Source organism: Ovis canadensis, chromosome 24 (assembly GCF_042477335.2).
Source record: "Ovis canadensis isolate MfBH-ARS-UI-01 breed Bighorn chromosome 24, ARS-UI_OviCan_v2, whole genome shotgun sequence".
NCBI lineage: Eukaryota > Metazoa > Chordata > Mammalia > Artiodactyla > Bovidae > Ovis > Ovis canadensis.
Window position 1 is genome coordinate 34237395 of NC_091268.1, and position 21474 is coordinate 34258868.

Below are 21474 nucleotides of genomic sequence, written 5' to 3' on the forward strand. Positions count from 1 at the left end.
TTCTGTTCTGTAGATACATTTATTTGTATCATATTTTATATTTCACAAATAGGTAATATTGTATGGTACTTATCTTTCTCTTTTTGACTTACTTTGCTTAGTATGATAATCTCTAGGTCCATCCATGTTCCTGCAAAAGACATTATTTCATTTTTTATGACTATTATATATCTCACATCTTCTTTATCCATTCCTTGGACATTTAGGTCATTTTCATGTCTTGGCTATTGTAAACAGTGCTGCTATGACTATTGTTTTTTGTTGTTGTTTTTGGTCATTAAATCATGCACGACTCTTTTGCAACTCCATGGACTGTGACCCACCAGGCTCCTCTGTTCATGGGTATAGCATGCATGTATCTTTTCTTTTTTAATTGATAATTTAATTTTTATCTTATATTGGAATATAGTTGATTTGCCCTATTGTGTTAGTTTCAGGTGTACAGCAAAGTGATTCAGTTATACATAAATTGTTTCTTTTTCAGTTTCTTTTCCTATATAGGTCATTATATAATACTGAGTAGAGTTCTCTGTGCTATAGAGTCGGTCTTTGTTGATTATATACAGTGGAAGTGAGAAATAGATTTAAGGGCCTAGATCTGATAGATAGAGTGCCTGATGAACTATGGAATGGGGTTCGTGACATTGTACAGGAGACAGGGATCAAGACCATCCCCATGGAAAAGAAATGCAAATAAGCAAAATGGCTTCTGGGGTGGCCTTACAAATAGCTGTAAAAAGAAGAGAAGAGAAAAGCAAAGGAGAAAAGGACAGATATAAGTATATGAATGCAGAGTTCCAAAGAATAGCAAGAAGAGATAAGAAAGCCTTCTTCAGCGATCAATACAAAGACATAGAGGAAAACAACAGAATGGGAAAGACTAGAGATCTCTTCAAGAAAATTAGAGATACCAAGGGAACATTTCATACAAAGATGGGCTCAATAAAGGACAGAAATGGTATGGACCTAACAGAAGCAGAAGATATTAAGAAAAGGTGGCAAGAATACATGGAAGAACAGTACAAAAAAGATCTTCAAGACCCAGATAATCATGATGATGTGATCACTAATCTAGAGCCAGACATCTTGGAAAGTGAAGTCAAGTGGGCCTTAGAAAGCATCACTAAGAACAAAGCTAGTGGAGGTGATGGAATTCCAGTTGAACTGTTTCAAATCCTGAGAGTTGATGCTGTGAAAGTGCTGCACTCAACATGCCAGCAAATTTGGAAAACTCAGCAGTGGCCACAGGACTGGAAAAGGTCAGTTTTCATTCCAATCCCAAAGAAAGGCAATGCCAAAGAATGCTCAAACTACTGCACAATTGCACTCATCTCATGCTAGTAAAGTAATGCTCAAAATTCTCAATGCCAGGCTTCAGCAATACGTGAACCGTGAACTCCCTGATGTTCAAGCTGGTTTTAGAAAAGGCAGAAGAACTAGAGATCAAATTTCCAACATCCGCTGGATCATGGAAAAAGCAAGAGAGTTCCAAAAAAACACGTCTATTTCTGCTTTATTGACTATGCCAAAGCCTTTGACTGTGTGGATCACAATAAACTGGAAAATTCTGAAAGAGATGGGAATACCAGACCACCTAACCTGCCTCTTGAGAAATCTGTATGCAGGTCAGGAAGCAACAGTTATAACTGGACATGGAACAACCGACTGGTTCCAAATAGGAAAAGGAGTACGTCAAGGCTGTATATTGTCACGCTGCTTATTTAACTTATATGCCGAGTACATCATGAGAAACGCTGGACTGGAAGAAACACAAGCTGGAATCAAGATTGCTGGGAGAAATATCAATAACCTCAGATATGCAGATGACACCACCCTTATGGCAGAAAGTGAAGAGGAACTGAAGATCGTCTTGATGAAAGTGAAAGAGGAGAGCAAAAAAGTTGGCTTAAAGCTCAACATTCAGAAAATGAAGATCATGGCATCTAGTCCCATCACTTCATGGGAAATAGATGGGAAAACAATGGAAACAGTGTCAGACTTTATTTTTCTGGGCTCCAAAATCACTGCAGATGGTGACTGCAGCCATGAAATTAAAAGACGCTTACTCCTTGGAAGAAAAGTTATGACCATCCTAGATAGCGTATTCAAAAGCAGAGACATTACTTTGCCAACCAAGGTCCATCTAGTCAAGGCTATGGTTTTTCCTGTGGTCACGTATGGGTGTGAGAGTTGGACTGTGAAGAAGGCTGAGTGCCGAGGAATTGATGCTTTTGAACTGTAGTGTTGGACAAGACTCTTGAGAGTCCCTTGGACTGCAAGGAGATCCAACCAGTCCATTCTGAAGGAGATCAACCCTGGGATTTCTTTGGAAGGAATGATGCTAAAGCTGAAACTCCAGTACTTTGGCCACCTCATGAGAAGAGTTGACTCATTGGAAAACACTCTGATGCTGGGAGGGATTGGGGGCAGGAGGAGAAGGGGACGACCGAGGATGACATGGCTGGATGGCATCACGGACTTGATGGACATGAGTCTGATTGAACTCCGGGAGATGGTGATGGACAGGGAGGCCTGGCGTGCTGCGATTCATGGGGTAGCAAAGAGTCAGACACGACTGAGCAACTGAACTGAACTGAACTGAACTGAACTGATACAGTAGTATGTGTATGTCAATCCCAAACTCTTAAATTATCCCTCCCCCACCCTTTTCCCCTTTTGTAACCACAAGTTTGTTTTCAAAGTCTGTGAGTCTGTTTCTCTTTTGTAAACAAGTTCATTTGTATCATTTTTTGAGATTCCACATATAAGTGATATCATATGATATTTGTCTTTTTCTGATTTACTTTTACTTAGTATAATAATCTCTAGGTTCACCCATGTTGCTGTAAGTGGCATTATTTCATTCTTTTTATTGGCTGAGTAATATTCCATTGTATATATGTATCATATCTTCTTTATCCATTCCTCTGTTGATGATATTTAGGTTGCTTCCATGTCTGGCTATTGTAAATAGTGCTGCAATGAACACTGAGGTGCATGTATCTTGCTGAATTATGGTTTTCTCTGGATATATGCAAGAGTTATTGCTGGATTATATTTTCATCAGGGGTATTGGCCTGTAGCTTTCTTTTTTTGTGATATTTTTGTCTGGTTTTGGCATCAGGGTGATAGTGGCCTCATAGAATGAGTTTGGAAGTGTTTCTTTCTCTGAAATTTTTTAAGAGTTTCAGAAGAATAGGTATTAACTCTTAATGCTTGATGTAATCTGCATGTGAAGCCATCTAGTCATAGACGTTTGCCTGTTGGAAGTTTTTAATCACCATTTCAATTTTAGTACTTATCAGTCTGGTCATATTTACTGTCTTCTTGGTTCACTCTTGGAAGATCGTACCTTTATAATACTTTCTCCATTTCTTCTAGACTCTCCATTATATTGGCAAATAGTTGCTTGTAGTAGTCTTATGATTCTTTGTATTTCTGTGGTGTTCATTGTAACTTCTCCTTTTCCACTTTTCCTTTTATTAATTTGAGTCCTCTTCCTTTTTTTCCCCATGATGAATCTGAATAAGCACATATCAATCTTGTTCATCTTTTCAAAGAACTGCTTTTAGTTCCATTATTCTTTTATACCATTTTCTTCATCTCTATTTCATTTATTTCCACTCTGATCTTCATAATTTCTTTCCTTCTGCTAACTTTGAGTTTTGTTTGTTCTTCTTTCTCTAGTTGCTTTAGGGTAGGGTTAGGTTGTTTATTTGAGATTTTTCTTGTTTCCTGAAACATAGTTATAGAACTGTAAACTTCCCTCTTATAACTGCTTTTCCAGTGTCCCATAGCTTTTGGTTTGTCATTTTTTGTTTGTTTTGTTTTCATTTTCCTCTAGATTCTTTTTGATTTCCATTTTGTTTTCTTCACTGACCTATTGTCTGCTTAGTAGCACATTGTTTAGCCTCCATGTGTTTGTGCTTTTTATATTTTTTCTTGTAGTTAATTTCTAATCTCATAGTGTTGTGGCTGGAAAAGATGCTTGAAGTGATTTCAATTTTCTTAAATTTACCAAGATTTGCCTTGTGACCCAGCTTGTGATCTATCCTGGAGAGTGTTCCATATACTTGAGAAGAATGTGTATTTGGCTGAATTCAGATTAAATGCTCTATAAATAGCAATTACATCCATCTGGTTTAATGTGTCATTTAAGGCCTGTGCTTTCTTACTGCTTTTCTGTCTGGATGATCTGTCCACCTATGTCAGGGCGTGCTAAAGTTCCTCACTATTGTTGTGTTACTGCCAATTTCCCCTTTTGAGTCTGTTAACATTTGCCTTATATATCAAGGTGCTCCTATGCTGGGTGCATATACGTTTACAGTTGTTATATCTTCTTCTTGGATCAATCCCTTGATCTTCATGGAGAGTCCCTTATCTCTTGTGTGTGCATGAGTCACTTCAGTCATGCCTGACTCTTTGTTCCTCTGTCCACGGGATTCTCCAGGCAAGAACACTGGAGTGGATTGCCATGCTCTTCTCCAAGGAATCTTCCTGACCCAGGGACTGAACCTGCATCTCTTATATCTCCTACATTGGCACGCAGGTTCTTTACCACTAGTGCTACCTGGGAAACTCTTATCTCTTGTAACAGTCTTTATTTTAAAGTCTGTTTTGCCTGATAAGAGTATTGCTACTCCAGATTTCTTTTGATTTTTATTTGCATGGAATATCTTTTTCCATATACTCACTTTCAGCCTGTATGTGTCCTTAGGTCTGAGGTGGTTCTCCTATAGACAATATGTACATGGATTTTGTTTTGGTATCCATTCAGCCAATTTATATCTCTTAGTTGAAGCATTTAATCCATTTACATCAAGTTGGTGGACTAGAAGTATTTGGATCTCATCTCCTCCACAAAAACATCAAAAATACATCTACAAACTGAACAATTCCCACAGAACCCCTCTAGAACACTGGTAGATACCAGGGTTCATTGCCAGCATTTCCAAAGATGAGATGGGGCCAAGGGCAGTGCCAACCGAGGTGCACTTTGTAAGCCTGCAAAATGTGTGACAGATAACACAACAGAGCACTGTCACTGGTTAACAGCTCTGGCAGAGGAATACTCAGCAACTCCTCTTCCAGTGGGAGCACTGCAATTCCACTTACCTCACACTGCAGCTCAGAAACGCAGCTCAGAAATGCATCTGAAGGCTTCTACTCCAACAACTAGGGAACATGCCTGGCCCATGACAGGGTCATGACAGCCACATAGCAAAGAGGAGCCCCTGCTCAATGTCTAGTGCAGGCTCTGGTCACCAAAACACCAGTCACACCTCCTATCAAGGGGTAATGGCCAGCAAATGCTGAGGAAAGAGGCAGGAGGCAGACACACTAAAAATAACTTTCACACCGAAAAATAAATCCATACAAATGACACAGGGACGCTCCCTAGAAAAAAGCCCCTCCAAGACCACAGTATATAATTGTTTCTCCTAAACTCATGGAACAAGAGACATAACTAAAAGAAGCAGAGGAGCCACTCCCGATGAAAAGATCAGGAGGATTTTCCTGAAAAAACAAATGATGTAATAGATCTGTTCAGGCTAATAGACATGAGTTCAAAATAAGAGATAATGAAAATACTGAAGGAATTAGAAATGCTGATCACTATAAAAAGAAACTAGAAAGTGTAAAAGGAAAAATTAGGGAACTTGTTCACCAAGGTTAAAGCTAAGCTAAAGCAATGATAGCAGAATGAATAATGCAGAAGAGTGAATAAATGATATGAAAGATAGAATAATGGAAATCACCCAGTCAGAACAACAGACTGAAAAACCAAATGAAAAAAATGAAAGCAGAATAAGAGACCTATGGGAGAATGTAAAGTGTGCCAATCTACACACAATAGGGATCCCAGAAAGAAAAGAAAGTAAAAAGGAAATTGAAAAGTTATTTGAAGAAATGATGGCTGATAACTTCTCAAATTCAACAGATATCCAGGAACAGGAAGCACAGAAGGTTAATATACTTGAATAACAGGGTAACTGGAAATCAAAAACATACAATAGATTGACAAAAACCAAAAGAAAAAGAACATAAGCACAACATAATACAAAAGAAAATTATCAAACCACAAAAGGGAAAACAGAAAAGCAAAGGGATAAAGAAGAAATACGAAATCAATAGGAAAACAACATTTAAAATGGAAATTAATACATATCTATCAATACCTTAAAAGCCAACAGACTAAATGCTCCAATCAAAAGACCGAGAGTAGCAGATTGGATTAAAAAAACAAGGCTACAATATGCTGCCCAGAAAAGACCCACTTTAGGCCAAGGACACAAATAGATTGAAAGTAAGGGGATGGAAAAAGATATTTCATACAAATGAAAATGACAAGAATTAAAGTTGAAGCTCCCCTGCGCTCCTCCAAAAAAGCCTAGGTACATCAGAATGTGATTGTATTTGGAACTAGGGTCTTTACAGAGATGATTAATTGAAAATGAGGTCTTTAGGGTAGGCCCTAATACAATATGATTTGTGTCCTTATGAGAAGAAGGAATTTGGGCATAGACATATACAGAGGGAAGACAAGGTGAAGACATGGGAAAGATGACCTTTTATAAGTCAAAGACAGAGGCCTGGGACAAATCTTTTCCTCATTGCCCTCAGAAGAAACCAATTCTGCCCTCACTTTGATCTCAGATTTCTATCTTCCAGAACTCTAAGAAAAAATATTCTGATATTTAAGCCACCTGGTTTGAGATACTATTTATAGCAGGCTTTGTTGTTGTTGTTGCGAAGTTGTATCTGACTCTTTGTGACCCCATGGACTACAGCACACCAGACCTCCCTGTCTCTCCCTATCTTCTGGAGTTTGCTCAAACTTATATCCTTTGAGTTGGTAATACTAACCAACCATCTTATCCTCTGCCACCCTCTTCTCCTTTTGCCTTCAATCTTTCCCAGCATCAGGGTCTTTTCCAGTGAATTGACTGTTCACATCAGGTGGCAGCCTTAGAGAACCACTATAAACTCTCAGATTGAAATAAAACTCTGTGTGACTATAAGATATATGTTCTTTTTGCTGTGTTGTAAGGTATGTTGTTGTTTAGTTGGTAAGTTGTGTACAACTCTTTTGCAATCCCATGGACTGTAGCCCACAATGCTCCTCTGTTCATGAAATTTCCAAGGCAAGAATATTGGAGTGGGTTGCCATTTTCTTCTCAGGGAATCTTCCCAACCCAGGGATCAAACCTACATCTCCTGCTTGGCAGACATTCTTTATCACTGAGCCACTTGGGTACAGGATGATGAAAACTCCAGATCCCAATTGTTGTCCTTATTTTTGAAAAGAAAAATGCAGATGACAGAGAAAAAAATTTAAGGAAATGAAGTTTCCTTTATGACTTAAGAATCTATGTTCTTAATTATTACTGTATTTTGGCTTTATTTCAGTACAATGCTCAACATTCACATTTTCCTGTCTTCCCAGTCTAACTATCAGCTTTGAGAAATGGTTTTAATGCTATTTGATAATCTGCTTTAAGACTGCTATAACACACCTCCCCTATGTCATAATCCTGCTATCTTGAAACAAAATGGCAGCTAATGTAGGTTTCCCAGTGATCGCTGTTTCTGAAGTTTTTATAGAACTTAAACTTTGGGTGAGGAATCACGTTATATGATTTATGTTGATTGAGCTTTTCAATTCTTAAAACCACAATTAATTAGGAAAGGGAAAAGGCATTAGATAAAAGGAAATTTGTCCAGCTAACAAAGTCAGTTAATCCAAGTATGAAATTTAAATTCATAGCCCCTGCTTAGAGTATCTAATATTCACATTTTGAAGAATTTGTTTTTTGGAAACCTTTATAAAGCTCTCCACTGTTACAATGTATTGCCATCTGGAGTTTAGCATTTATAAAATGTGCAGTTAAGGGATGCCAAGATATGCCTCATGCAGACCAGATGGTACAATAACAGCTCTGTCTGTTTTTCTGGCAAAAAAAAAAAAAAAAAAAAGGACTTTGAATGTCTTGAAACTTATGTGAATAAATTAAACCCCATCAATACTTCAGGGACATTATAATTTCAATACTCCATTTATCCACCTAAATATTTTCATAAATGCTTTCATTTGAAGAAGAAAAAGCAAAAGGAAGACAATGGTTCTTTTGATTGCTTCATGTTTGTGTTTAACAGTGTTTCAAAGGAAAACACCACCAATGGTCTTCAGTGTGGGAAAGAAAGTTTCTTTGTGCTTTGAGTTACCTATGAGTTTAAATGAAAAGCAGGGTTGTTGAAATCTCTTTTTAATAGAAAAAGTCCACATCAAATAGGTTCAACAGTTTTAGTACTGTGATGAAGAGAAAAAATACACGTGTAAGTGACATTTCTGAATAATCCATATGAAAATGTCTCTACTGCAACAGATATATTTATCATAAACCCATTCAACACATATAGTTAGTTGTGTGTTAATGATGCCTGGTTCTGCCCTTGCCTGATTCATCTAAGTTTTCTGGCTAAAAACAGGGCTTTTGTAATCCCCTTTATTTTCATTTACTTTCTATTATTGCTTTTATTTTCAATAGAATTTCTAATCAGATACTCATTAGATGAAGCAATCTTGTTAAAAGTAAATTTTCTGCTTGGATCTTTTCATTTTCCTTACTACATAAAAATTGTGCCTCCCTACCAGACAAGGGAATTTCCTCTGTAATTAGATGTGAATAGCTTTGAAGAGAAAACAATGTGTGCTTTTGAAAGCCAGATCCCTTGCGGTTCAGGGGGCAATCTCATTAATAAAAACATGGGTTGCACAAGCTGTTGAATTTCTTTCCCAAAGAGCAGTGAATGGTTTTTCAGAACAAAGGAGAAGATTGTTTTCCACTTTGCTGGCATGGTGGCACTTTTCTTGCGGTGGACTGGAAGTATTACCTAGCACTAGTCTTTTTCTCTTCTTTTCCTCTCCCTGAGCAAAGGATCATATACAACTCTCTTATATAGATAGATCAGAGTCCTGAATAAATCCTCCATCCAAAGGCTACTTGACCAGGATTGCCTTCATGGTACATGGGACTCCTGTTCAGACCACTCAGCTATCAGGTGAAGGTGAGGGTGAAGTCGCTTAGTCGTGTCTGACTCTTTGCGACCCCGTGGACTGTAGCCTACCAGGCTTCTCTGTCCATGGGATTCTCCAGGCAAGAATACTGGAGTGGGTTACCATTTCCTTCTCCAGGGGATCTTCCCGACCCAGGGATCGAACCCAGGTCTCCCACATTGGAGGCAGACGCTTTAACCTCTGAGCCACCAGGGAAGCAGCTATCAGGTAGCTGCTATTAAACAAGAGAGGTCACAAAATTATAAACACAACAATGAAGAGTTGAAAATGGCATTGCTCTGTGGGGAAAAGGAGACCCACTGGTGAGAGGATCTCTGCAAATACTGTCTATGGAAGCTCATTAACCCTGTTTTCCTACAAGTCTTTGGCAAAAAGAAGTGGTATCTAGGCAGAAGGGCTCTCAGAATTACATTCTTGGGGATCCTGGTAACAGGTTAAGTTTCTGGAGTTTTAGAAAAACAAAGAAGGAAATAGAGCCTACTCCTCTGAACCTAAGCAGCAACCAGTGACACAGAAGTCACTTGCAGGACGTTTCACTAAAGTTATACTAATACTGCAGGAGTAAAGGGAGATGTGGGTAGCAGGGTTTGTTGCAACAGGAAGGTTGATGAGAGCCTTAACTAGCTAGTTAGAAGACCAATACAGGGAATGGTCATCACCACTTAAGTCTAATCTTCAAAATCTCTGTATGTATGGCAGGTCTTCTCTGACTTTCCTAAAGAATAGCAGCATACTGCTGGAACAGACTCAAACACTTATTTCCATAAGAAAAATATAGTCAGAAGTCACAGTTACCATGCAATTATCCAACCGCTCGTAAGGAATTGATGATAGGATCATGAACAATCTCCTCCAACTTTATCCACAAAGAAATAGAGATTCAAATAGATGGAATAACTTGCATTAGACCATATGGACTCTATCTAGCTCCAAGTTCAACTCTTTCTCAACCTCCTCTTTAAGGAATAAGGTAAAGAGGAGTTTCAAGTTCAGAAAGATTTATTTCTGCTTTCCCTCTCCCTTCCCATCCAATCTTCTCTAGGAAGTTTTCTTAGGGAAATGCCAAAGGGTGCTAAGGGAAGCCTATGTATATAGGTGGTGGTAAAGAATATGCTTGCTAATGCACGAAAACCAAGTTATATCCCTGGGTCAGGAAGATGCACTGGAGAAGGAAATGGCAACCCACACCAGTATTCTTGCCTGAGAAATCCCATGGGAAAAGGGCCTGGCAGGCTATAATTCATGGAGCTGCAAAGAGTTGGACATGACTGAGCAACTAAACAACAACAACAAATATATATATGAGTGTGTGTGTGTGTATCTCAGTTTTTTACCATTTCATAGGAAGAGTTTAAGTCCAAGTCATAAGTACTACTGGAGTTGAGAAACTCTTCTTTCTCCTCTTTGTCTTCCACTTGCAGTCCTTATTCCTCTCCTTTATAATTGCTCTGGCTTCCTTTTCCTTTGCTTCTACCCTAATTCTTATTCTTCTCCTCTTCTCATCATCCTTATCATTATTATCACCATTATGATCTTTATCTGTCAGCAGACTCCTTCTATGATTGGCACTTAGCATTCTATCACTGTAGAATAGAATAGAACACAATACTGTATAGAAGAACAGAGTATTCTATTAATCTGTTTATCTTTGAGAAGCCCTTTCTCAGGTTACATATGATTTTCTATTTTAGAGTACATTAATGAATGCAACTGTGTCTAAATTTTAGTGGCTCAGGCAGAAATGATAAACAATGTTAACTTGTTCTGAAAAGGTCCACAGTCATATTTGGATATTTAACTTTTTCTAGGATAAAAAAAGATTCCTTTAAAAAAAAAACAAATAAATAATGTTGCCTTCCAGGTTTTGCTTCTACAGCTTCCACTATTCTCATAGAAACCAAAAAAAAAAAGAAACAAATATTGACCTTTAAAGCTAACTATTGTAAGGATTTTCAGATGAAAGCTTTTGCTTTTTCAGAGTGGGTTTAATTTATCTTAGAATAAAGACCCCACTCCAATACTCTTGCTTGGAAAATCCCACGGATGGAGGAGCCTGGTAGGCTGCAGTCTATAGGGTCGCTAAGAGTCAGACTGAGTGACTTCACTTTCACTTTTCACTTTCATGCATTGGAGAAGGAAACGGCAACCCACTCCAGTGTTCTTGCTTGGAGAATCCCTGGGGCAGGGGAGCCTGGTGGGCTGCCATCTATGGGGTCACACAGAGTCGAACACGACTGAAGTGATTTAGCAGCAGCAGAATAAAGACTTAAATGAAAATAGATAAGGAATAAACAGTTACAGACTTCAAATATATACCTCCTTCACATCAATACCAACTATTATCCAAGCATATTAGATATTTTGTAACAACATGGGAAATATTTATAATGCATTAAATAGAAGAAAAAATACATGCAAGATGATGACAATGATGGAAAAGTTATATCACAAAAAACATGTAACAGTTAAACAGTTGTATAAGGATAATGGGTTCTAATTTTATTGCAATGTCTTCAGAGAATATGATCTACATGAAACCTACTATTTGATGTTTGTTGAGGCCTGCATGGGTTCTATTAGGTTCTATTTCATATAACAGAAAGTTACAAGCATTCTCAGTGTGCTTTTAAAGAACATGCATTTTCTATTGAATACAGTGTTCTATACAGGCTTGTTAGATAAAGCTTTTTAATTGTATTCAATTTTTTTATACCTTTCCTAATCTTAAGTCTGATGTTAAAATCTCTTGCTATGATAGCAGATTTGTTCTTTCTCTTTAAATTCTGTTAATATTTGTTTTTTTCTATTTTGAGGCTATATTATTTGGTACATACAAGTTTAGAACTATCATATTTTCTTGATAAATTTTTCCTTTCATCACTATCTCTTTATCCTTGGTAATTGTTTGGCTTAAACTACCTTTTTGTCTGATACAAATATAGCTATACCAATTTGTTGTTAGTATTTTCTTGATATAACTTTCCCTTTTTTGCTTTCACTTTTTTTTTTTTTTTGCAATTTTATGTTTTAAGTGTGTCTATTACAAATAAGACATGGCTGAATCTTCTAATTGGTGAATTTGGCCTCTTTACACTTACTTTGATTACAGATATATTTGAACCATGTTTTGGTTTTATATTATGTTCATTATTTACACTGATTTTTCTGTTCTTTTCCTTATTTCCACAAGACAAAAGTTTAAGTTAATGATTTGAGATTTTTCTTCTTTTCTGTTGACAACATAAGCATTAAAAACTGCAAAGTTCTCCCAGTTCTGTTTTAATTGTGTCCTGTAAATTTTGAAATGTTTGTTTTCATTTTCATTAAGTTCAAACTATATCTGATGAAGGATTTTTATCTAGGACATATAAAGAACTCTTATAATTCAATAATAATAAGACAACCTAATAAAATTTTTTTTAAATGTAAAATAGCTAATAAGCACTTAAAACATTATCAACATTGTTACTTATTATGAAAAAAAAATTTAAACAACAGTGGTACCATTTCACATCCATTAAGATAACTTTAAATGAAAAGGCAAATAATAAAGGCTGCAAGGATATGAAAAAGCTTAAAGCCTCTGTTTTGCCAAAAGTTTTACTTTCATTTTAGATTCAAAGGATTTGTTAACAAAAGAAACCACTCATTACACACAAATGAACAATCTGAATTTTTGTAGAAGATTATTTGACTTAACTTCAATATACAGTCATTAAAATAAAAGCAAGAAACAATAGAGAGAATTAACAGCACATACATCACCAAATTGCACAGACCAACATCCAGAATTAAACAGCACTGGGAAGTCCCTCGTAAACAGCAATGTGGAGTCCCAGTTAGGAAATGACCTTGGGCAGTGTATCCACTCCACTGGTGAGATTTCAAATTGCATTTTCGGGGGCTCCTGCTTATAATCCCAGGTTGCAAATTGATATCATCATCAGTTTGCACACTAAAATGCAGTTACTGTTTTACTTTAACCTTTTTACAGTGCCATTTATCTTGTGAGTCAAAGGGTTTCGTTAGACCCCATGTGGCTGGCCAGACCTCCAGGGGCTCAAGAATTCCAAGAGCCACTTACTTTCTTATCTAAAGGGTTACCTGGCTTTCTGTGCTTGCAGGCAGGCATGGAGTCTGAGTAGTGTACAGGCAGGTCAGCAGCAAGGTCAGAAGCCTGCTCTCCTGCTTCTGAAGACTGAACAAGAATTTCTCCATTTCAATTTCCCTAACAGTCTCATACACCAAAGCCTTTGACTGTGTAGATCACAACAAACTGTGGGAAATTCTTCAAGAGATGGGATTACCAGACCACCTTACCTGCCTCCTGAGAAATCTGCATGCAGGTCAAGAAGCAATAGTTATAACCAAACATGGAACAACAGACTGGTTTCAAATTGGGAAAGGAGTACATCAAGGCTGTATATTGTCACCATGCTTATTTAACTTATATGCAAAATGCCAGGCTGGTTGAAGCACAAGCTGGGATCAAGATTGCTGGGAGAAATATCAATAACCTCAGATATGCAGATAACACTACCCTTATGAAAGAAAGTGAAGAGGAACTAAAAAGCTTCTTGATGAAGGTGAAAGAGGAGAGTGAAAAAGCTGTCTTAAAACTCAACATTCAAAAAACAAAGATCATGGCATCCAGTTCCATCACTTCATGGCAAATAGATGGGGAAACAATGAAAACAGTGACACGTTTTATTTTCTTGGGCTCCAAAATCACTGCAGATGGTGACTGCAGCCATGAAATTAAAAGATACCTGCTCCTTGGAAGAAAAGCTGTGACCAACCTCAATAGCATATTAAAAAGCAGGCATGCATGTAAGAATTAAAGATTTTAAAATTTAAAAAATAAAAAACTAAAAAAAATAAAAATAAAAAAAAATAAAAAGCAGGCATACTTTGCTGACAAATGTCTGTATAGTCAAAGCTATGGTTTTTCCAGTAGTCATGTATAGATGTGAGAGTTGGACCATAAAGAAAGCTGAGCACTGAAGAATTGGTGCTTTTGAACTGTGGTGTTGGAGAAGACTCTTGAGAGTCTCTTGGACTGCAAGGTGATCAAACCAGTCAATCCTAAAGGAAATCAATCCTGAATATTCATTGGAAGGACTGATGCTGAAGCTGTAGCTCTAATACTTTGGCCCCCTGATGTAAAGAACTGACTTATTTGAAAAGACCCTGATGCTGGGAAAGATTGAAGGCAGGAGGAGAAGGGGACGATGGAGGATGAGATGATTGAATGGCATCACTGACTTCATGCACAAGAGTTTGAGCAAGTTCCAGGAGTTGGTGATGGACAGGGAAGCCTGGTGTGCTGCAGTCCATGGGGTCACAAAGAGTCAGACACGACTGAGCGACTGAACTGAACAGTTTCATACATTGCTGATGGAAATGAAAATCTACACAGTCACTTTGTAAAACAGTTTGTCAACTTCTTAAAAAGTTAAATATAAATTGCCATATAATTGAGCAATTCCATTTGTTGATTTATACTTTAGATATGTGAAAGTATATGTCCACACCAAAACTTGTAGCAGTATTCATAATAACAAAATGTGGAAACAATTCAAATGTCTATCAACTGTTGAAAGAATAAAGAAAATTTGGTGTATTAGTATAGCAGAATACTATTCAGAAATAAAAGGGAAGGAAATAATGTTACTCGCTGTAAAATGCATGCACCTCAAAAATTTATGTGAAGCTACAAAAGGCTATATATTGTATGATTCCATTTACATGAAATACCTACAAATAGCAAATCTATAGAGACAGAAAACAGATTTGTGGTTTCCTGAGGCTGCGAGTGAGAAAGAAGAGTGATTACAAATTAGCATGAGGGATATTTGAGGTGTTACAGATATACTATAAAACTGGATTATGGTTGTTACCAAACAGAAGTTGGGTCTGCTCACTGTCTGTGTGGCAAAGCTGATCCACTGACACTAGGTTGTGGTGAAGGAAAATGCAGCATTTATTGCAGGGAAAGTGAAAGTGAAGTCACTCAGTCGTGTCTGACTCTTTGTGACCCCATGGACTGTAGCCTATCAGGCTCCTCCATCCATGGGATTCTCCAGGCAGGAATACTGGAGTGGGTTGCCATTTCCTTCTACAGGAGATCTTCCCAACCCAGGGATTGAACCCGGGTCTCCCACATTGTAGGCAGACACTTAACCATCTGAGCCACACAGGGTGTCAAGCAAAAATTTTTACTTGAAAGACCCAAACTCACCAGTGGCTTTCAGGGAAGGGTTTGTAAAGACAGTGTGAAGAAAAGGGTCACAGGGTGTGTGACCAGCTCATCCACAGTTCTTGATTGGTTATTGGTGAAGTAACAGGGTGATATTTTGAAAATCTCAGTCATCAACCTCTGGTTCCAACTGGTTTGGAGTCTTATGTGTTGATGGTCAGCATGCAGTTAACTTTTTCCACCTAGTGAGGAGTTTAGTGTCTACAAAATAGCTCAAGCATGTTGTTTAGGATATTATCTATAAGCATTAAGGAGGAACTAAATGCCCTTGACTTTGTTTTATGGCTAAACTATTACTTTGTTTTGCTTGACTTTTTCTTTGTTTCTACCTTTTCTCACTTCTCTGATTAAATTTGCTCTTTAGAACTTGGAAAGGGCCTAGAAGGCTACAGCTTTTCTACAAACAAGAGTTAGTGGAGTGGTAAGGAGAGGGTTTGTCTCTGGGAAGTTCCTACAGGGGCCTGCTTGGTTTCATCATGACAATTACATAACTCTAAATTTAGTAACAATTATTGAATTTTGCACTTAAAAATGGATGAATTTCATAATGTGTAAATTATACCTCAGTACAGCACTTTAGAAAAATGGACTGCTCCAATGAGCTAGCCTAGTTCTGAGTTGTTTTGAAATTATTTTCTTCATTCTGTGCCTAGATGACCAATATTACATTCAAAACTTGTTAAGAGACAAGAAAAATGTCTCTTTTAAGACATTCAAGATGAACATAGCAGTCCTCAATTTTCAATGTCATGGCTATTCCAGAGAGAAAAGGTCTAAGTTCAGTGCTGTGAATCGTACTGGCTGCTTTCCATGGAGGGAGGCTGGAGTGAGCTTTGCCCTGGCTGACACTGTTCCTTGTCACTGATTAACCAGCTTTGTAGGAAGGCTGCTTCACTGACATCCTGTTCCGCCTAGACAGTGATATTTGGCAAAGCTTCGGAGAGCAGAAAAATGTCCACTCGCTATCACCAAGCTGCTAGTGATAGTTACCTGGAACTTCTGAAGGAGGCTACGAAGAGAGATCTGAATCTTTCTGATGAAGATGGCATGACTCCTACACTCCTAGCAGCCTACCATGGGAACTTGGAAGCCCTAGAAATAATCTGCAGCAGAGGGTAAGTTCAACCCAATGGTTTTGACTGGAAACTGTTTATGGGAGGATTTTGCAGATAGGAGCAAGAGGCAGGGAATTAGTGAAAATACTTTGCTCTCATTCTAGTCTGTGTAAAAATTGCCTTTTTAGAGGAAATGAGAAAATTTCCCAGTGATAAATTCTCTTTCCACACTGAGAACTGCACCACGGGGTGGCTGATCCCTTATGAGCCACACACACAGAAGTCCTGAACTCTAAGTCACTGTTATTTCCCTTGAGGGTAAGATATTTGAATTCTGTGGCTTTAAAACTTCTTTCCATGACTTGTAAATGCTTGACTCTTTTAAAAAGATCAGTGATCTACCAGGTTTTAAGACGTCAAGTATAATTGGAACAAATGATGTGTTTTTTGTTTTTTCTTTTTTCATCTGTGCCATTAAAATCCCATAGCCTTAAAAAAAACACTCAATCGAAGTGCAAGCTCTTGGTTCTTAGATGGAATTTCTGGCTTTATAAGCTATAAAAGGGACCTTCAGATTATCTTAATTACCACTCTGGCTGTCAAATACATACATGTACATATACTCTCCCTTCAAATTCTAAAGCAGAAATTAGCTAGCTCTTGCCCTCTACGTGTTGCTGGAGGGGCTAGTCACCATTGACAACTATAACTCCAAGAAGACTAAAGAAAGTAAAAAAGGAAATGTGAGTAAAGGAGGCAAGTGAATTTATACATAATAATATATAATGTATGTATTTATTAATACCTATATCTGCTCTGTCAGCCATTTTGCTAGATCAACGAGAGAAGTATGATTCTTCCCATCTTCAAATATATTTGAGAGAGGAAATGTCATGAATGTGTTATAAAGGGGTAAAGAGAGAACACTAAATAAATAAGACAGGTATCCTAATCTAGGTAGTGAGGGAAGGTTTTCCTGAGCATCTAAACTGGAGTTTGAATGATAAGGAGTTGGCCAGATGAAGGTGGAAGGAAGTGTTTCTCCTGAGGAAGAGCACTGTATTCTAGGCCCTGAAAAGGTCAAGTGTGGCTGGATATGGCTTGAGTGGGGATAGGCCAAGTTGTAAGTGAGCAGGCCAGACACAAGAGTCTTGTAGACTCTTTTAAGGAATTGAACTTTCCCCTAAGGATACGGAAAGGCACTGTGGTGGGTTTGTGCAGGAGAGCCACCTGGTAGCTTTTTGTTTACGAAATTTTCCTCAGGCAGTTGTATAGCAGTTAAAGAAAATGTTCAGGGACTGTTTGGATGGTTGAGATGAGGGGCAAACTGGATAGAAAAGTGGCAGTGGGAACAGAGAGATGTGGATGGAGGGCAGTTTGGATGTAGAATTGGTTATAATTGACTGAACTTTGAGTGAGTAGAAAGAAGAGGAGGATCAAGTTTGAGCTTTGACAGGATGTTGGATGTTGGCATCCTTTATTGAAGTGAGAGGCACTTTAAGGAGTTAAAGAACCAAAGGTGGCGAGAGTTCCTGAGTTGAAGACTATAAATGAGGAAGTGAGTGGAGCTGCTGTACTTTTCCTTTTAACTTCTGTTTTTCTAGACATCACCCTCTACCCCGACCCTTTCAGCCAAACTCTTCCAGATTGTAACACTGTATCATCTTTCCTCTTCTCCCAAACTTTCTTCACCTACTCAAAGTATATCACCTCTGCAGGAAGTATAAGATGTCAGTTACAATTTCACAACCAGTGCTGAAAACCCTTTCCCATTTTAAGGTCCAATTTAAATGAGAAGGCCTAGATGTTCTCCTATGCTCTCTCTCTCTCTCTGTAAGCCTGAAACATTTTCTTACACAAATTGTACTATGGCCTTTATGTATGACAAAACTAACATAAACTAAGCCCCCCAAATTAAACTATATGTATGCACACAGATTATAAAGAATAAGATATCCTGTTATGTCAAATATATAGTGTGTCTAAAATATATATAGAACCCACAAATATATGCACATATATATTAAAATGTATATATTATATATAAATAATTATCCATGCCTATTTGTACATATACATGAAATAGTATACTAAGTAAACACTTTTTGTGTGGTATGCAGTTTTGTTTTGTTTTGTTTTTTACAACTCAATATATCATAAACATTTTTTCCATGTCAGCATATATTCTTTTACAGTTTAATTATCAGGAACTTCTTAGTATTCTAGTTAATGAATATAAAATATAAATATATTTCTTAGTCAATCTCTCTTTTGGACAATTAGCTTGTTTCCCATGGTTTAAATCGTGCTGTGATAATTATCCTTGTACGTAAATCTTTGCTCATGTTTTCTTGAGAACAAATACTTCAAAGTGAAATTTCTGGATCAGTTGGCACGTATACCATTTAAAGACTTTTTTGGTGTCTATTGACAAATTACTCTTTAGAAAGTGAGCACCCATTTCTGTCAACATTGTAGGTTTGAAATGATATATCAATGCACAATATATTAATGTTCTTTGGTTACTGGCAGGGTTGAAAATTTTTTTATATTTTGAAGTCATTGTATTTCCACTTTTGTGAGCTAAGTATTTATAACCTTGTCCTACTTATATATTGGAGTCTTCAACATTTCTCATTGATTTTTTAAAGTTAGAATATCAGCCTTTGTCATTGTATTTCCAAATATTTTCACAAATCATAATTCATATTTTTGACATCAGATATTTAATATCAGTGAAAATATAAATTTAAATATATATATTTATGTACTTAAGTCTATCAATTTTACTATGTAATTCCAACTTTGAGGTCATGCCTATATATTGACACATATTTTCTTTAGTACTTTAGTTTTTTTTAATTTTAAATAGCTCATATTTTATTTCTTTGATTTAAGATTTGAGAGTGTGATCTAACTATGTCTTCTCCAAGTGGCTAGTCATTTGTCCCTAAGCATTTTGTATATATAATCTACTTTTTATGTATTTATTTGGCATGGTAATTTCTCTCAATATAATGTCAAAATCCAGTCCATTGCTTGGTATTTATTAAAAACTGATTATGAGCATCAACATTCTAACCCTGGTTAGTCCTTCCTTCTAAACTCTTGTCTTCTGGATCAGTATTAATACATCCCAGATTTTTTTCCTTCACTCCAGAATCATTTAAGATCTGTTAAGTTGGCCTGGTATAAACTTATAAAAATGTCTTATATAAAAAGGTTTTCACAGGTCACCACCCATTTTGATCACTGCATGTGTGTGCTGTTCACTCAGTTGTGTCTGACTTTTTGCAACCCCATAGGCTGTAACCCACCAGGCTCCTGTGTCCATAGAATTCTCCAGGCAAGAATACTGGAGTGAGTTGCCATTTCCTTCTCCAGGGGGATCTTCCCAACTCAGGGATCAAAACTGGGTCTCCTGCATTGCAGGCAGATTTTGATCATAGCCAATCTTTAAGCACTTGTGTGAGAACAAAATGCCCATTACATTTAAGGGGGCTAAAAAGTAAAACCAATCAAAAATGGAATTTAGATGTTAATCATTTATTGAGGTCTACTGCAATCTGATGATTTTAGTGTCTTTCTGTCTCTACCTGATTGAATTATGGATCATGTGGCAAGCAATAATATCCATACTCTGGCTTTGTTAAAAACTGTTTTTCTTCCTTTTTTACTTTTAAAGATGGAAAGCAATAATTACATGTTTTACATTGGGAAGATGGCCTCAGTTATACAGAATTTAATTTTGCTTTTAAAACATGCATGGGTTTTTTAAAGTTTCATTTTCTAAAGTGAAAATAATTTTTTTCCTCTCTGATTCTCAAAGGAATACAAACTTCTTGTAACATTTCACATCGTATTGGAAAATATACTTAATAAAGCAAAAATCACATGAATTCTCAGTCATTAACATTTGGGTATATATTCCTTCAGATGTTTCCCTTTAAGAACATACACTTAAATATACCTCTGTTCAGCCCTTAAAAAGGCAATCACACACACACACACACACACACACACACACAAAGGCAATCACAGTATACAAACTCTTCTGGATTATATTTCTAATTACTTAATAATACAGTATTGACCATCTGCAGTTAAAAGGAGAGATCCATGACATTATTTTCAGTGGCTATATGGTATCCTACTTTATAGTTTCATTACAATTATTTAATCATTTATTTGTTCATGACATTTAATTTGAACCCAGTTTTTGTATAAGATGGAATGAGCATCCTTGATGACCCATGTTTGCACAAGTGTCTGATATTTCCTCAGGATAAATTCTTTAAAGCAGAATTGTTGATTCAAAGGAGCACTATGTTTTACAGTCTTTTGGCACATACTATGCCAGGAAATTTGAACCATTCTATGCTTCCTCCAGTATTCATTTCCTCACACTCCTGACAAAACTGAGTATTATTATTCTTTTTATTTGTTGCCTATCTGATAGGCAAACAGATGGTGGTGTATTACTTTCAATTGCATTTATTTGATTATGAATGAGTCTAAATATTCCTTCTTATGTAGAAAAACATTTTTTGAAAAAGTGATTTTTTTTCTGAGAACAACTCCAGAAAAAATCAAATCAACTTCAAAAGGAGAAATTGAAATGGAACAGATGCTCAGAGTAATTTAATAAAAGAAAATTGCCTATTTTGCAACAATAATAAAAATCCAGGTTTAAAAATTATTTCCAAAGTGTACTAATCTACCAAAAAGCAAGGGCAAAATATGATTACTTAAAATCTTTTCATTGAGTTTCTCTTTGGGGAAAAAAGGGGATAGAAAAAAAATCAAATAAAAATTTTATGAATTTAGACCACAGAAACAATATGACATCAATATCAGATTCAGATCAACAAATGAGGGGGATGAGTTTTTGAATATCTGGACAGGGATGTGTAATGGTTCTATCAAAAAATGTGAAGGACACCGATTGAAAGACAGAGTTAAGAAGAACCCCCAAATTGTCAATAGAAAAAATTTTAATGTAAGTAGTACATCAATTTGGAAAGTTGTCTGTAAATAGAATTTCTGCAAGTGGAAGTAGCTTAAATGTTCCAGGGCAACTC

The 21474-nt window shown here is 36.8% G+C and overlaps 2 protein-coding genes across 5 annotated transcripts in view; one reads left to right on the forward strand and one right to left on the reverse strand.

The window, feature by feature from the left end:
- The window catches only part of ZP2 (zona pellucida glycoprotein 2), a 32837-nt gene extending 19610 nt beyond the window's left edge, over positions 1-13227 (reverse strand). The window contains exons 1-2 of one of the 2 annotated variants that reach the window (XM_069570292.1): positions 13184-13227; positions 93-130 (exon numbers count right to left, since the gene is read on the reverse strand). The gene's annotated coding sequence lies outside the window, so the exon portion shown is untranslated. Of the gene's footprint in view, positions 1-92; positions 131-12839; positions 12971-13183 lie in introns of those variants that run through there. The other variant, XM_069570291.1, reaches the window with a different exon arrangement.
- Positions 1-21474, forward strand: part of ANKS4B (ankyrin repeat and sterile alpha motif domain containing 4B) — a 48495-nt gene that overhangs the window by 21097 nt on the left and 5924 nt on the right. For all 3 annotated transcript variants that reach the window (XM_069570297.1, XM_069570296.1, XM_069570295.1), the window contains one exon: positions 16212-16453. In XM_069570297.1, the coding sequence (XP_069426398.1) occupies positions 16290-16453 (164 nt within the window). In that variant the 5' untranslated portion in view covers positions 16212-16289. The remainder of the gene's footprint in view (positions 1-16211; positions 16454-21474) is intronic.